The sequence below is a fragment of the Astyanax mexicanus genome, chromosome 14 (genome assembly GCF_023375975.1).
Source record: "Astyanax mexicanus isolate ESR-SI-001 chromosome 14, AstMex3_surface, whole genome shotgun sequence".
NCBI lineage: Eukaryota > Metazoa > Chordata > Actinopteri > Characiformes > Acestrorhamphidae > Astyanax > Astyanax mexicanus.
The window spans coordinates 41,664,110-41,681,546 of record NC_064421.1 but is presented as its reverse complement, the minus strand read 5'-3'; the positions used below and the strand labels follow the sequence as shown (position 1 = coordinate 41,681,546).

General features: G+C 39.0%; 2 protein-coding genes across 4 annotated transcripts in view; one reads left to right on the top strand and one right to left on the bottom strand.

The window, feature by feature from the left end:
• Positions 1–17,437, top strand: part of fam167b (family with sequence similarity 167 member B) — a 679,430-nt gene that overhangs the window by 256,341 nt on the left and 405,652 nt on the right. The gene's annotated exons all lie outside the window — the stretch shown is intronic.
• Positions 1–17,437, bottom strand: part of arhgef10 (Rho guanine nucleotide exchange factor (GEF) 10) — a 135,182-nt gene that overhangs the window by 84,872 nt on the left and 32,873 nt on the right. The window contains exons 4-9 of one of the 3 annotated variants that reach the window (XM_049463559.1): positions 15,850–16,104; positions 13,661–13,697; positions 12,245–12,333; positions 10,398–10,454; positions 7,446–7,633; positions 5,866–5,982 (exon numbers count right to left, since the gene is read on the bottom strand). In XM_049463559.1, coding sequence (XP_049319516.1) covers positions 5,866–5,982; positions 7,446–7,633; positions 10,398–10,454; positions 12,245–12,333; positions 13,661–13,697; positions 15,850–16,104 — 743 coding nt within the window. Of the gene's footprint in view, positions 1–5,865; positions 5,983–7,445; positions 7,634–10,397; positions 10,455–12,244; positions 12,334–13,660; positions 13,698–15,849; positions 16,108–17,437 lie in introns of all 3 variants that reach the window. The other 2 variants (XM_049463558.1, XM_049463560.1) reach the window with 2 other exon arrangements.

The window sequence follows — 17,437 nt, the reverse complement described above, 5'->3', positions numbered from 1 at the left end:
CCAGATTTCCCTTTAGGCTGGGTATAACAGCATTATCATTAACAGCTAACCGCTAGCGCTAGCCCGACAGCACTACATCGAGGAACCCTGAGTGTTCTGGTAAGCCAGGGCGATATTAGCTAGGGGTTCATCCTACGTAGCTTGTTTTAACACAGTAAACACGCAGGCCACAGTCTGATATACTCACCTCTGAACAGCAAAAGAGCTAGTGCTTACTGCAATTAGAGGCTAATGCTAATGCTGCTCCAGCAGTGCTAGCCAGGGTTAGCAGCAGGCTACAGACCAATAATACTTACATCTGATCTGCGGAAGAGCTAGTGCTTAGCGTGGTTAGGGGCCAATTCTAATACTGTTCCAGTCTTGAGTCTCATTTTTGGAGAACTGAAACTCCTGTATAATGATTTTTGGGAAAATTAAAGGATTAAAGAATTAAAGTGTGCCTTCTTTATAATGGATTAAGAAGTCTCCAACAATTCTAAGAATGTTTTTACACCTGCACTGGACTGCTAAAAAAAATTATTTAAAGGACGCAGCTGATGTATCCTTCATGGCCCTTGGTGAACCACAATTAAAACCATAATAAAATAGCACCACATAAATTGGCCAAAAATTGATTTGTTTTTTTTTTATCATTTAAAAAAGAAATGAAAAACACACAGGTTTCAGACCATCATCATGTGCTGTTTAGATGTGGCATCACCATGAATCCTCATTAGACTGTTTTACATGCATCTGACCAACTATGCAGAACAAGTCTGAATTGGACAGTCCTGATGAGGATCCATCTTACCTCAACTGCAGCCAAAACTTTGGAAAGCAGTGAGTCGCTTGAGGTATGCTAAAGCTAAAGCACATTTGGACGAGCCAGCTTCATTTTGGAATAAGGTGCTGTGTGGACTGATGAAATTTAAATCAGAAAAAAGTTATTTGGAGGGCGGTCATTTATACATGGTTAAAAAGATAACAGCATTCCAAGACAAACTTTCCATTTACTGCTCCCAACAGTAAAATCTGGTGGTGGTTCATCGTGCTGTGGGGCTGTGTGATCAGTGCAGGTACTGGGAATCTTGTTGAAGTTAAGGGGTACATGGATTCCAGTCAATATCAGCAGATTCTTGAGAACAAAATTCAAGAATCAGTGAGAAAGTTGAAGTTAAAGCGCCGGGGCTGGATACTCCAACAAAACAACGACTCTAAACACTAAACACTGCTCTAAATCTACTAAAGCATTCATGCAGAGGAACAAGAACAACATTCTGGAATGATCATCTCAGATTATCTTAGTCCCCAGACCTGATTATTATTATAAATCTGTGGTGTGATTTAAAGCGGCTGTTCATGATCAGAAACCTGAATTCAAACCTGACTCAACTGGAGATGTTTTGTAAAGAAGAATGATCCAAAATACCTTCAACCAGAAGTCAGACTCTCATTGGAAGCTATAGGAAGAGTTTAGAGGCTGTTATTTCTGTAAAAGGAAGATCTACTAAATATTGATGTATTTTTTCTGTTGGAGTTCCCTAATTTATGCACCTTTCTAATTTAGTTTAAAGAATTATTGCACACTTTCTGTAAATCCTATAAACTCAATTTCGCTTCTCAAATATCTCTGTTTTCGTCTGCTGTTAACTGAAATTGCTGATCTGAACAACAAATGATTTATAAAAAAAACATCATAAAAATAAATAAAAATAAATAGAACATATACAATTAACTTAGACAATATATACAATAAATTACATTACAGACATATGGTATTGCAATGTAGATGTAAGGTCAAATATAACTGAATATATAGAAATCACAATGCTTTATACATTATATGTAAAAAAAATCTAGAATATATTTTATGCTCATATGTGGTTCATACAATAACTACAATACCAGCAATACTGACAATATTTGCCAGCCATTTCCGTTTAAAACAGACAAAAACAATAAAAATTATCTCGGCCTCCTTAATTATATATATATATATATATATATATATATATATATATATATATATATACATTTTGACCAATTTCTGACCAATTATTCACAATACTGGCATTAATGCAGAGAAGAACATTCTTCTAACATCTGTGCAGGTTGACTAAAGAACTGAAGTTGACAAACTCTGAAGCTAAACACAAAAATAATTAGTACAAAGCTGAATGAACAGATCTTCTCCAGCAGCTGATGAGAAAACACATGAGGAAGCGCATTAAACCAGAGGAGGAGTGACTGCAACAGCAGCTCAGTCTGCCAAAACCTCACCATGTCCCCACTTTAAAAAAAACTCCAGAGAATATCTTATATCATCTATCTAATCCTGATCATCATTACCATTGTCATCATTATCTAGCATATAGGTTTAAGGTAACAGGTTAACTATATTTTTTCTTTTGACTGCAGAAATCCATCACTGCACACTTTATACAGTGCTGTGCAAAAGTCAGGGACCACCTTCATTCAAGTCTTTTTTTACCCAAAACGCCCTGGTGCATCTTATATATGAATTTTATCAGTCAGGTTGTAAGGAGTAGTAAAGACACTCCACTGAAGTACAGAGTTATACTGGGGTTTCAGTTTAGTTCTCCACGCTATGCACTAGCTCTTTGGCAGTTCAGAAGGGAGTGTTATCGGCCTGTAGCCTGCTGCTAACCCCGGCTAGCACTGCTGGAGCAGCATTAGCATTACCATTAGCGGTTAGTCTCTAATGCTAATGCTCCGGCTTTAGTGGAAATCTGTAAATCCAAGCTTACTGTAAATAAATGGAAGCGATAAACTCGTGCAAAAATACAGTTTTCAGGAGAGACATCTGTGTAGATTAACATCCAGCCATCCATGTTTGTTAACTTAATTTAGCTTTACAGGTCTCACCACCCAACGGTGAGACCTACTGAATTACAAGGAAAACATTGTGACACTTTAGTGTTCCTCACTTAAGTCGTCTAAAATGCGCCTTACAGTGTAAAAAAAAATATGGTAAATTTTAGGAAAAGATTGAAGCTGGACTAAAAGATACTAAATCAAAAGATACACAAAAAAGGAACTCCTAAAAACTATGCAAGACCTAGAAGACCTCAAACACCATCCCCGCCAAAAAACGGCACTTTATGCTTTCATTTTTAAGACAGAATAAGAAAAACTTAGACAGTTTGTGTTCATTATTCCATTGTGATCTGTGGGTCTGAAAGAATGTGAAGCTAGTCAAGAAGAAAAAAATAACAATAAAATAAGAATAGTCCAATCACGCAGAGAAACTTCTGTTGGTCTTAATACAATGGACTGACCATCCTAGAGTCCAGACCTCAACATCACTGAGAGAGTGGGAGGACTTTGGATGGATGCTGCTGAACATCTTATTGTGTTTTCACACTTGAAGTTCAAACAAACCAGACTAAAAAACTGCTGGTATAAAGAAACCCTGAGTTTTTACTTTGGATGTGTGGAAAGCTCTTCTTCCAGAATATAAAACACTACCACCACCAAGTTTAACAGTAGAACTTGTAGAACTGGTAGAAAGATCTTCCAAAAAAAAAATTAAGAACTTTGTTTGGAAACAGCTCAGTAAAGAGTGCTCTCTGACCTCAGCACAGAACTGTTAGAATTACAGTACAGTCTGCCATACTAAGGTAACACCTGAACTGCTGGAGCAGTCAGCAAAAGTAATGGTTTACAACATGAGTTTAAAGTAACTGACAACAAATATTTGTCATGCAAAGTGACACGAGACAAGTCATGAACGACAAGGACCACCAACAACTACACCCACTACACCAAACACAGACAGACACGTAGACAGACAGACAGACACAGACCCTAACACCAACATGCTTACAGTACTATGGACTATGATGCATGGACGGTACATTAGCTAAAATCGAGGAATGAAATGTCACTTTAAAGGACCACCCACCACCATCAGTGAATGTAAAGAAACAGCCTGGCAAAAAACTGATTTACACAACTGTCCCTCAATCCAAAAGTAGGGAGAGGTCAGTCAGGACATGTTTGGTGTCTGAACTTTTTCAGGTCAAGGTCAATAGTAGTCTGAGTCTAGTGTCTCTTTTTCAAGTACAGTCTACCAGTATCAAATCTTTCTTAAATTAATTCTGAGTGTACTTGTTGGACTTGTTTTCAAGGGTTAATCTGAGTCTACTGACTCTATTCCAAGCTCAACATGGAATTCAATAAGTTCAACAAGTCTACTGATACTTTTCAGAAGTTTAATTGGAACCAATTGGACACATTTCCAAGCTCAAACTAAGTCTACTGACTCTTTTCCAAGATTCAGTCTCAGCCCTACTGAAATCTTTCCAAGACCCCATTCTGAGGCAATTGACTTTCCAGGTTCATTTGTGCATATGGACTTTTCCCATTTAACAATCTGAGTCTATGGACCTTTTCCAAGGTCAATCTGAGTCTACTCTCTCTTTTCCATGTCCATTCTGAGCCTGTTGACTTTTTCAAGTTCTATCAGTGTGTACTGACTCGCTTCCAATGGTCAATCAAACTATTTACACAGTTTTGACCCTATTGACTCTATTTCAAGCTCATCTGTGCATATGGAATCCTTTCCAAGCTCAATCTAAGTCTACTGACTCTTTTGCAAAGTTCAGTCTGAGCCCTACTGATTTCTTTCTAAGTCCCCATTCTGAGGCTATTGACTTTCCAAGTTCATCTGTGCACAGAGACTTTTTCTAGTCAACAATCTGAGTCTATGTACCTTGTTCCAAGTCCAGTCTGAGTCTACTGCTATTGATTCTTTTTAAATTATATCCAAACCTGTTTCCAAGGGTCAATCGGAGACTACTCACTGTTTTCCAAGTTGAATTAGAGTCTACTGAAGCTTTTCCAAAGTTTAATCTAACCCTATTAACTCTATTTCAAGTTCATCTGTGCATATGGACACCTTTCCACGCTCAATCTTAGTCTACTGACTATTTACCGAGATTCCTTTCCAAGTCCCCACTCTAAGGCTATTGACTTTTCAAGTTCATATGTAACCCTGTTCCAAGGTCAGTCTGAGTCTACCAGTATTGACTCTTTTTATATCCAATCTGAGTGCGATTTTTGGACTTGTTTTCAAGGGTCAAACTGAGTCTACTGACTCTTTTCCAAGTTCAATCAGAGTCTACTTCCAAAGTATTGTCTGAGCCCTACTGATTCATTTTCAAGTGTCCATTCCGAGGCTATTGACTTTCCAAGGTCATCTCTGCATTTGGACTTTTTTTGCAGTCAACAATCTGAGAACACTTAGCTCTTCCGTCATTTTAATGTCACTCTAAGTCCTAGTGATTACTTTAAATGTTTAATATAAGTCTGGACCCTTTTTCAAGATCAATCTGAAGTAATTGATTCTTCTCAAATCTGGCCTGAGATTACAGACTATTTTCTGAGTCTACTAAATCTTTTCCTGGCTCAATTTAAGTCTACAATTTTAAATCTGTGACTGTTTTCAATCTAAGTTCAACAGGGTTCATCAGTTCAAGACCAGAGCCAAGGTCCAGTGCAGTTTGACTGCTTTTTTGTAGCATAGTTTACAGAAATTGAGGTCAAAGCAGTAGGTGAGGAAGTCTTGTCAAGAGGAAGAGCTGGGTAAACTCATAAGTTGATTACTAGGTTTAGTAGTGGTGTTTACACTGGGCTATCCACTGGTGATGATCTCTCTTATACAGTGTCGGTCAACACTGTGGACTGAGGTGCGCTTCAGACACCAAACATGTCATATTAAATGTTATTCACTTTGGGTTAAGGGAAAACTGTGTAAATCTTTTTTTCTCCAACCTATGGCTTTATACAAGGAAAGGAAGACCAGGACAGACATACAGACGTGTTTAGCGGGGCAGGTTTAGGGCGGACTCTATGTGTTTTTACCTTCTGCTCATGTTTGTGTCTGAGCTGCTGGAGTTCTACTGTCCCCACTGCGTTTGCCATTAGATCTCTCACCTTTTTCTCATAGTGCTCTTTCAAACGCGTCAGATCTTGAGAGAGCTGCGCAGAGGCAGAGCAGCAGTTACCTCAAACGGACACACAGACACACACACACACACCTTCACAGGTCTGCATTCATATCAACCGCTTCAACAAGTATTTGTCCCCTCAACAGATTTCTTATGTTTTTGCATTTTTTTTTATTATAAAAAAAATATATATATATATATCAGACAAAATACATGAGTAAATAGAAAAGGCAAATTTTAAATGATAACTATATGTATTAAGAAAAAAAAACTATCCAAACCAATCTAGCCCTGTGTAAAAAAAAAGTGTTTGCCATAAATTAACTGTCATTAATTTCATTTCTGAAAACTAACAGACCTGTAAAATCAAGAATTCACTTAAAAAAAGAAACACATGGCTGTGAATGATCTTAAACAGGCCGTTTATGCACGAAAACCTTCCCAATTGGCTGAATTAAAACAATTCTGTAATCCTCAGCGCTGTGAAAGATTTGTTGGCAGTTATCGGTAAAGCTTGATTTCCAGTTGTTTTCACAAAGTTTTTAGGTTTTGGGGCAAACACTTTTTCACACAGGACTAGATTGGTTTGAATATTTTTTTTTTATTTCATAAATAAAACCATCATTTAAAAAGTGCTTTTTATATTTACTCAGGTTATATTTGTGCGATATTACAGTTTGTTTGATAATTGGAAAAATATTAGTATGACAAAAGAGCAAAAAATGTAAGAAATCTGTAAGGGGCAAATACTTTTCACATCACTGTATATTCATTTACACTGACACAGACACACATAAACACACAAACACAAACACACTAACACTCACACACAGAGAGACAAATCCCTGAGTATGAACAGCAAGCAAAGCACTGCAGGGTAAAGGATTCTGAATTAAAATACCTTTAACAATTCATTCCTTGTCAACAATTCCTTCCATTTTTCCCGCTCCACTGATCATATAGGACAGTTTGTAGTTCTGTAACTGTTTCTCTGTTCTATTTTGTATTTATTATCTTCCTTTCACCCTGTTCTTCAATACTCGAGAACCCCAAAGGAGAGAAAACCACCACAGAGCAGCTGTATCATTATTCTCAGAACTGTAGTGACACTGATTTGCACACAGCAGTGCTGCTGGAGTTTTTAAACACGTCACTGTCACTGCTGCACTGAGAATAGTTTACAAACATCATCCTGTGGGCAGCATCCTGTGAAAACTGATGAAAGGCTTGAGGATGACCAATACTAACAGTGCAGAAACACAGTTGGCATTGTTATTGTTATCTACAAATTGCCCTTTATGGTCAATGAAGCTGATCAGATGGACAGGGTATTTGGAAGTGATAAACTGTGTATGTATATATATATATATATATATATATATATATATATATATATATATATATATATATATATATATATATATAAAAACACACATATATAAATATATGCATACATAGTTCAGTAACAGGAAAAGCAGTATACAGTATACACACGTGTGTTTTCTTGTTCGGTGGGCGTCCGCGGACAAAGGCGCTGGGGAGGCCGTTCTCAGCGTGACCGTTCTCAGCATCACTGCCCTCGTCATAGCTCTCAAACTCACTGGAGCTCCAGCCGTTATCCAGAGAACTGCTGCCACCCTCCTCCCCCAACTCCACGTCATCGTAGATCATTTCATCGGGGTCTAAAACACACACACATACGCATATTTAGCATTTTTAGACAAAGCATAAAGGAGGTCAAAGAGAAATAATGGGATAGAGGAGTGCAGGAGGGGAAGAAGAAAATGAGGTAAGAAGTAGTTAGTTTGTTGGAAGTGTTAGGAGAGTTAAGTGCTCTTTGAAGAGCTCGGTCTTCTTAAAGGTTTCTTAAAGGTAGCGAGGAACACTCTTGATCTGGTAGTGGAAGGTAGTTTGTTCCACCATTGGGGAACTCTGTATGACATGGGTCAGCAATTAAGTTTAGCCGCGTTCCAGATATTTTCCAAGTCATTATGTGGGCAGCCAACAAAAATAAAAATTATTCTTTTTTGAAAAATGAAATGTAATATGACAGAGTGCTTACAGACTAGTAGCTCTCCAGCCCAGAGGGTTTGTATGGATTGCTTGGTGTGAATGTTTGGGAAAGCTGGGCAATGTTCACTGGAGGAACATAAGCCTTTATGCCACTTGATCAGTGCAGGTAGGAAGGAGCTGTTCTGTCATCACCTTGTAGGTGATTGTAAGAGCTGTGAATTTGATGCGAGCATCAACTGGTAGCCAGTGGAGCTCAGTGAGCAGTGGAGTGACATGTGCCCGTTGGTTTTGGCTGGTTGAAAACCAGTCACCCTGCTGAGTTCTGGATCATCTGAAGTGGTTTTACTATACAGGCCGGGAGGCCCGTTAGTACGGCATTACATGGTGGCCTGTTGTATTAGAAATGGTCAAATTTTTCTGATGTTATACAGCGCAAAGCAGCAAAATCGAGCAACTGAGGCTACATAGTTGGTCATCAACTATAACACCCAGGTTCCTAGCAACCTTTGTCAGGAAGAGTGAGGGAGGTGCTCAAGCCGTCTCTCCACTTTTCACTTTCTCAGTTTCATATGGTACGTTTATTTGTGAGCAATAAAAACATACTAAATGTGCTAATACTGATATTCCATTTCTTTTTTTGTTGTTGTTATTGCTTGTTCCAGCAATAAAAGTATAAATACAGATTTTATTGCTTTTCATTGTTTTCACTGAGAGAAAATGAAAGTAAACTGAATCACTGAATAACTATTATTAGATTTTCCAGTAAATAATCATGACGAAAATACATGATGCTGACTGGGCAACTTTTACCAGTTTCATTTCTTCAGAAGAACAATCAAGAATTCCAGATGCCGTCAATCAGCCAAGACATGTTTAATATCTTAATATCTTAAGTTTTTGTTTCTTCAGTTCAGAACAGTAGTGTATTGCTGAGGTATCTTTTTTTGCTGTTTTCTTCTTGTTTTCTGTTCTGCAGTTTTTTTTACATGTGACAGATATTATTATAAATTTTACAAAAATAAAACATAATATTTGGTTTAACTCACTGTCTGGTTGGACATAACACAATTACATGACTGACCAGGAGAGTAGCAGGTAGATTAGCATGCTTGCTATGCTAATATGAGCGTGGGTCTGAGTGAATCACTCCAATCCTATTGCATGAGTTCACCAATAATCAAAAGATCTGAAAGCGGGGCTCCGAGTGGTCCAGCAGGCTAAGCGCTGCCACTGTGATTAGGGGATCGCTGGTTTGAATCCTGTTCATGTAGCTTGCCATCGGCTACAGGAGCTCTAAGGAAGCAAAATTGGTCTCTCTGGGTAGGTGGGTAGATGGCGCTCTCTCTCCCCACATCACTTCAGAGGGTGATGTCGATCAGCACGAGGCATCTGTGAGCTGATGTATCGGAACCGAGTCGCTGTGCTTTCCTCCGAGCGTGCTGTGATGCTACTTATAACTTACTAGTTATAGGGGGAGTCCTAATGAGTGGTTTGGGTAATTGACCAAGCTCCAGCACGATTCAACCAAACCACACTTAGTGTGACTACAACCAGTCGAGTTGCAAAATTAGGGAACCCCTGATTCAACTCTGGGACAACGCTTAACACTGAACCCCATATTGGTAGGTACATGACTCAAATCCTAATACAACTCATTCACAAATCGAAATCTATTCGAAATCTATTGATTCAGGCCAAACAGCATGTGGAGTGATGCCAATCAGCTAAAAGCTTTTATAATTTCTTTATATTTACCATTAAGTTTTATATAGTAAAGCAGTGTTTCTTAAAACTATGCACCCTGCTCTGTACATTTGAGTGGTTTCCCTGTTTTACTACACTTTTACACTGTTTTTTTTTTTTGTTTGCAAAGATCTATATTACTAGTGAGAAAAAAAAAAAAAGATAAGCTGCTGGTTTGTTTTTACAGAGATCAGATTGTGCCATCCAGCTTCAATTCCAGTGTTTATTAGCAACATTAGCCTAGCATCTTCTATTCTTAAACGAAGGGAAAACACATTTTGGATGATTAACTGTATCTGTGAATAGTAACCAATCATGTTTATTTAATTTTTCATCAACTTATTGAATTAAATCTTAGCCTATCATCTGCTTACTTGGTTTAACACTTTCAGTTGAATCATTTAGTTGTAGAGACTAGATCTTGTTATTGTTTGCAACAACAAAATAAGCCCTTTTGCAATTTAATAAAACATTGACTAGTACCATCATACAGCAACATCATACAGTAAGAATGAAGAATTAGAAATACATTCTATTTGCATTTATTAATTTGCATCGTAAAATGAAAAAAGAACCAAGGCAAGGACTGTGTCTCTGTACAGCCAAGACACTTGTAAAGCAGAAGTGAGATTCTCCACAAAGAAAAGAAAAAAGAGAAAGAACGAGAGAGCTGGAAGAAGAGACACTGACCTGTAGTGGATCCAGAATTCTCTCTCGGCACATCGTCATAAATAACTTCATCTGGATCTGAAATACAAACGCACAAGCGCTCAGATCTCGAGTGTGCACGGATCAGATAACAGCGGCGTGAGCGTGTTTGTGTTGGTTGAAGGTGAAGCAGTCAGAAGTGAGCGGATACGAACGCTCTGGAGGAAAGCCCAGTCGGAGGAGCACTTCCTCAGCAGAAGAGGAAGGAAGTGGGTCTGGGAATTCACTTCAGAAAAAGGAAAAATCAAAGACTTACTGAAGTCTGGGGAGGTGTGATTCTTCTGATCACATCAACTGCTCTATATCAAACTCTGAACAAGTAGCACAAATAGGCCTGTAGTGATAATTACACTATCGACTGAATTAACATCATCATTTTTCACAACCTCTTAGTGCTGTTGTGTTTATTTGTGTATTTAAGTGGAAACTTTTAAGCAGGAGCGCTGTTCTGTTCTTCCCTCTGCTCTGAGGGAGGAGGGCGAGTAGGACACTCTCACACGCACTCTCACGCACTCTCACGCACACATTCACTTACTTACTCGCTCAAACACACTTACTCACTCACTCTCTCAAACACACTCACTCACTCTCTCGCGCACATTTACTCTCTCGCACACACTCACTCTCTCGTGCACACACTCACTCTCTCGCACAGACTCACACACATTTACTCACTCACTCTCTCGCACACATTCACTTACTCTCGCACGCACTCACTCTCTCGCACGCACGCACTCACTCTCTCGCACGCACTCACTCTCTCGCACGCACTCACTCACTCTCTCGCACGCACTCACTCTCTCGCACGCACTCACTCTCTCGCACGCACTCACTCACTCTCTCGCACGCACTCACTCACTCTCTCGCACGCACTCACTCTCTCGCACGCACTCACTCTCTCGCACGCACTCACTCTCTCGCACGCACACTCACTCTCTCGCACGCACTCACTCTCTCGCACGCACTCACTCTCTCGCACGCACTCACTCACTCTCTCGCACGCACTCACTCTCTCGCACGCACTCACTCTCTCGCACGCACTCACTCTCTCGCGCACACACTCACTTATTCTCTCGCACACACTCAATCACACTGGCACACACTCTGGCACACACTCTCTCGCACGCTCTCTCACGCACACACTCTCTCTCACACACATTTACTCTCTCGCACGCACTCACTTATTCTCTCGCACACACTCAATTACACTCTTGCACACACTCTCTCTCATGAACTCTCACACACATTCACTCATTTACTCTCTCGCACACATTCACTCACTCACTCACTCACTCTCGCACACATTCACTCATTCTCGCATACATTCACTCTCTCGCACACACACTTACTTACTCTGTCGCGCACACTCAATCAAACACTCGCACTATCACGCGCACTCTCTCTCGCACACTCTCGCACACTCTCTCCCGCACTCTCTCTCTCACTCTCCCGCACACTCTCTCTCACTCTCCCGCACACTCTCTCTCACTCTCCCGCACACTCTCTCTCACTCTCCCGCACACTCTCTCTCACTCTCCCGCACACTCTCTCTCACTCTCCCGCACACTCTCTCTCACTCTCCCGCACACTCTCTCTCACTCTCCCGCACACTCACTCTCACTCTCCCGCACACTCACTCTCACTCTCCCGCACACTCACTCTCCCGCACACTCACTCTCCCGCACACTCACTCTCCCGCACACTCACTCTCAATCTCTTACTCACTCTCTTGCACACACTATATGATGGGGGAGTCATACATTTTTGGTGTGAATAGTAAAAAATGATTGAATTTGGTAGAAATGTGTGGATATAAAATAAAGTCTTACTCTCCATCCAGGCTGTGTTAGCAGGGTCAGAAACCCATTTGGTTAAAGCATCTTCCTCCCTTATCACTGGATACTCTTCACTGAAGGCACTGCAGAAAGATTAAACAAACGTTAATAAAACATTAATAAAAACCGTTACACTGAGGAACCATCAGATACATACATACTGAAAGGGTTATTTCAGAACCTAGAGCATACAACAGCATGAAAAAACATCTATTATATCATAATGTAACAAAATGTAATAAAAAAAAATATTCATTACATTTATAACTATGTATTCATTTGTTATATGTTTTGTTTTCAAAATGAGTAAGGTTTTAGTAAGGTTTTTAACCCTTATGCCTCAAGTCCACATGGTAAGGTACAGAGTTTATTAATTTAACAATGATATTGGAGCGAAACAATGATTTTTTGCATTAATACAATACACTGTATTTTCTGCACTATAAGGCGCACTTAAAATCCTTTAATTTGGCCAAAAATCATCAGTGCGGCTAATAATCTGGTGCACTTTTTGTATGAATTTTTCCACTCAGGTTGTAAGGAGAAGTAAATCCACTCTGCTGAAATACAGCGGTATACAGGATTAGCATTAGCTGCTAACCGCTAGCTTTTTGCCGTTCAGAGGTGACTATTATGGGCCTGTTGCCTGCTGCTAACCTCGGCTAGCACTTCTGGAGCAGCATTAGCCGCAAACCACTGTATGCACTAGCTCTTTGGACGTTCAGAGGTGAGTATATCGGTCTGTAGCCTGCTTTAACCCTGGCTAGCACTGCTGGAACAGCATAGCTTTATAGCCTTATTTTTCATCTTAATTAAAATGAAAACATGGCGACACCACTATTCCTTACTGTTGTCTCATAACGTGCTTTATAATCCGGTGAGCCTTATGTATGAAAATAGTGGATAGCACTAGTCTTAGTGGAAATCTAGAAAACTAAGCTAAAACGAAAAGAAATCTGTGTAGATTAACATCCAGCACTCGTTTGACTTTAGGAGAAAATGTTTTTTTTTTATATTATAGTTTTGTTAACATAGCTTAGCTTTTTAGCTTAAACTTTTAGCTGAATAAAAGGAAAACATGGCGATACCACTGTTCCTTACTAGTGTCACATAGTGCGACTTATAATCCAGTGTGCCTAATGTATAAAAAAAAAAAAGACCATAAAAAAGACGTTCATTGACAGTGCGCCTTATAATTCAGTGCGCCTTATAGTGCAAACAAATACAGTACTTCTGAGCATTACCAGCTCTTAATCTAGTTCAATGTTAGGTTCGGTTTATAAGAGCAGTGAAACTACAGTTTACATGAAATCGTAGTTAAACAAAAATTAAAAGAAAATCTACTAAAATTTTCAGGAACTGTTGTGAGGGTGGATCAACTGATCAAAGACAGAATAAAATCACGCTCACCTGTCTGTTAAAACGTTCCCTGCTCCCACCACAGTCACTGCAAGAGACAAACACATTAGTATTCATTTTACTATATTATGATTAGATTAGAAAATAATAAATCAGAACTTGTTCAAGTTGAACAAGCCATTTTTGATAAACAGTACGGTAAAACCAGTTCTTCCACCAGGGGGCGCCATTTCACTTTAGATAAGATATTGTATGTGTGATGGAGAAACATCTGTATCATCGAGCACACAACTTTAAGCAAAGATCATCTATAATTATTATGCTGTACAGTCAGTCATGTTTTCCTCACATGAGCTCATATATACTATTAGCACAAGCACCGTCTATAAGACAACACACTGTTTTACTGCAGAACATCATTTCCCTTTATCCACAAGCTGCAACGTGGACATGAGGACTGAGCCTCATTCCAAAATACCTAACCAAAAGACTTTTTCTTGGTTTTGTTGTCCACACTGTCAGGGGTATATTCCAAACATTCCACAGTGTACTCAAAAGGTCAGTCTGAAACCACGCAGTGCCATTTTGAGACATTGGAGCATTCCAATATAAACCTTCTGTACCAAACACATTAGTACAGTGCAGAGAAGGTAAATCCAATTGAATCCAATGCATGGTTAACATCAGCTCTAGAAAAAAAATAAGAGACCACTTAAAATGATGAGTTTCTTTGATTTTACCAAATTGAAAAACTCTGGAATATAATCAAGAGGAAGTTGGATGATCACAAGACATCCAACCAAGCTAAACTGCTTGAATTTTTGCACCAGGAGTAAAGGCATAAAATTATCCAAAAGCAGTGTGTAAGACTGGTGGAGGAGAACATGCCAAGATGCACGAAAACTGTGATTTAAAAAACATAGGGTTATTCCACCAAATATTGATTTCTGAAAAAAATATTTCTAAAACTTTATGAATATGATTTGTTTGTTTGTTTGGGTTTTGTGCCATATCAGCAACATGATGGCTATTTTATGGCATCAACAATGTTCATATCTTGAGCATCACAGTCTTAAATTAGTTTCTTCATATGAAGGACTTCCAGAAAATTAAGTATTTTAGCTGGTGGAATCGTTTCAAACAGTTCTTTCACATTTGTTTATGAATATGAACGTGTTTTCTTTGTATTATTTGAGGTCTGAAAGCTCTGCTTCTTTTATGTTATTTCAGCCATTTCTCATTTTCTGCAAATAAATGCTCTAAATGACAATTATTTTATTTGGAATTTGGGAGAAATGTTGTCCGTAGTTTAGAATAGAAGAATAAAACAACAATATTAATTTCACTCCAACATATACCTATAAATAGCAAAATCAGAGAAACTGATTCAGAAACTCTTAATTTTTTCCAGAGCTGTATGTAGAGCACCAGTGAAAAGTTTGGACACACCTCATTCAATGTCATTTTTATTTCTTTAATGAATTTATTTACTACATTGTAGATTAATTTTAACATCATAAGAACAATTAAAAAAGATGGAGCTCTCTTGATGACAGAATGAGGATGGCATTACTTATGTCAGCTGTTAAATAAATACATAAAAAAAAAAAAAAAAAAATATATATATATATATATATATATATATATATATATATATATATATATATATATATAACAGGTATCAAAAAAAAGTATTGTATTGGTACGATTACCAAACGAATATGGATTTTTTTTTTTTTTAAACGATACCCAGCCCTATTAATGTTGGTCATTGTCTAGTCCTTCAACCCACAGGATGCTGTTGGCTGGATTTTTGTGGTTGGTGGACTATTCTCAGTCCAGCAGAGACACTGAGGTGTTTAAAAACTTTAGAAGCAAAAAAAACCCACTTTTTATCCAAAGAGTTACTGGAGTTCACAAATTCTGGATTGAAGGATCTAGGCGGGCTATATGTAAAAGTAAAATGGTCCAGTGGAGACCACTGTAACACTGTGGAGAAAACAGGAAAACCTCATCACAGCCAAAGCTTCAGCCCTGCTATATTTAGCCCCAGCTTCCTCGGAGCAAGACTTCAGAAAGGGAGGTCAGAAAAGAGGAAAAGCGAAAAAATTGAGAGTTTATGATGGTGCAAGGACACTGCTGGCAGTAACAGCTATCAGCTACTCTCCAAAGACTAGCAAAGGAAAGAAAGGAACACACAAAAAATAAATAAAAAACAAAGAAAAGCTTTATTGTGTTACCGTCCTCGTCCACAGAGAAGTGCCTGATGATGACGGGCGTGGTGTAGGCGGGCGTGATTATGGGCACGTTGGAGGGGGTGGCGTAGCCGCAGGGTACAGGCACAGAATAGCCAGAGGGCACATTAGGGCTGCTGGGTGATTCCTGGGAATTCCCTTCATTGTCTTTGGATGGAGATGAAGAGAGCTGGGAGGAGATCTGCTGCTGGATGGGGGTGATGTCAATCACTGAGTACGGGTTAACCTTGGTCTTGTTCTCTACTGAAAAGAAAAAAAAATACATTTGATTTAATTACAGATTGCTTAATTCGCTGTCTTGTGCTGGTAACAGTTATTAACAGTTTAAATATTGACTGTGTAACACCCATAATTGTTTCTATTAACAGGTTAGATACACCACTAATTTATGCAGCTAAAATAGATCCTAATTAATAAAACCTCTGATGCTCTGATGTTGGACAGAATAAAAAAAGGCTACTAATTACATGTTAAGTTTGTCAATAAGCTCATTTATACATAAAATTTGGAAATAGGTTAGCAAAATGTGGAAAATGGAAATATTTGATTGCAAAAAAACATAAAATCAAGATATTTCATCTTTTACCTGCTCAACTTAATTCCAATAATTAATATACATCCATTCCTGCATGTTAATCCCGGATACCTTCGAGCCCAAATACATAGACACTGTATCAGGACATCAGCTACTGTTTTAGATGCAGTGCTTTCTGAGGGACTGGAAATCACAGGAGTTCAAGTTTGGTATGAACACTTTATGAACACTAATTTTTATCACGACTTTGGAATGAAATTAAATGCAGAGATTGATTACCGTATTTTTTGCACTATAAAGCACACCGGATTATAATGTCTTGTTTCTGGTCTATTTTCATGCATAAGGCACACTAGTAAGGAACAGAGGTGTCGCCATCTTTTCCTTCTAATTCAGTAGGTCTTGCCCCTGAGTGGAAACCATGGCGACAGAAAATGTTTTAAACATCTCAGACAATGTGCTGTCATGGTTTAGATCATACCTCACTGGGCGCTCGTTGAAGGTGTCGTGGCAAGGACAGCTGTCCTCAGCCCACTCCCTATCCACTGGGGTTCCCCAGGGTTCGGTACTGGGTCCCCTTCTCTTCTCAATATACACTGCCTCTCTTGGTCAGGTTATCCACTCACATGGCTTTTCCTACCATTGCTTTGCTGATGACACCCAGCTATACCTGTCATTCTCACCTGAAGATAACTCAATCTCTGCACGGATATCGCACTGTCTCTCTGACATATCCTCATGGATGAAGGAGCATCACCTTCAATTAAATCTCTCAAAGACTGAACTTCTGGTCATACCAGCAAAACCATCTTTTCAACACAACCTCTCTATAAGCATCGACTCTCTCTCTCTCTCTCTCTCACCGACAAAGGTTGCTAGGAACCTGGGTGTTATGGTTGATGACCAGCTCTCCTTCACGCGCCATGTGGCCTCAGTTGCTCGATCCTGCCGCTTCGCGCTTTATAACATCAGGAAAATTAGACCGTTTCTGACGCAACAGGCCACCCAACTCCTGGTACAAGCAGTCTGTTCTCATAC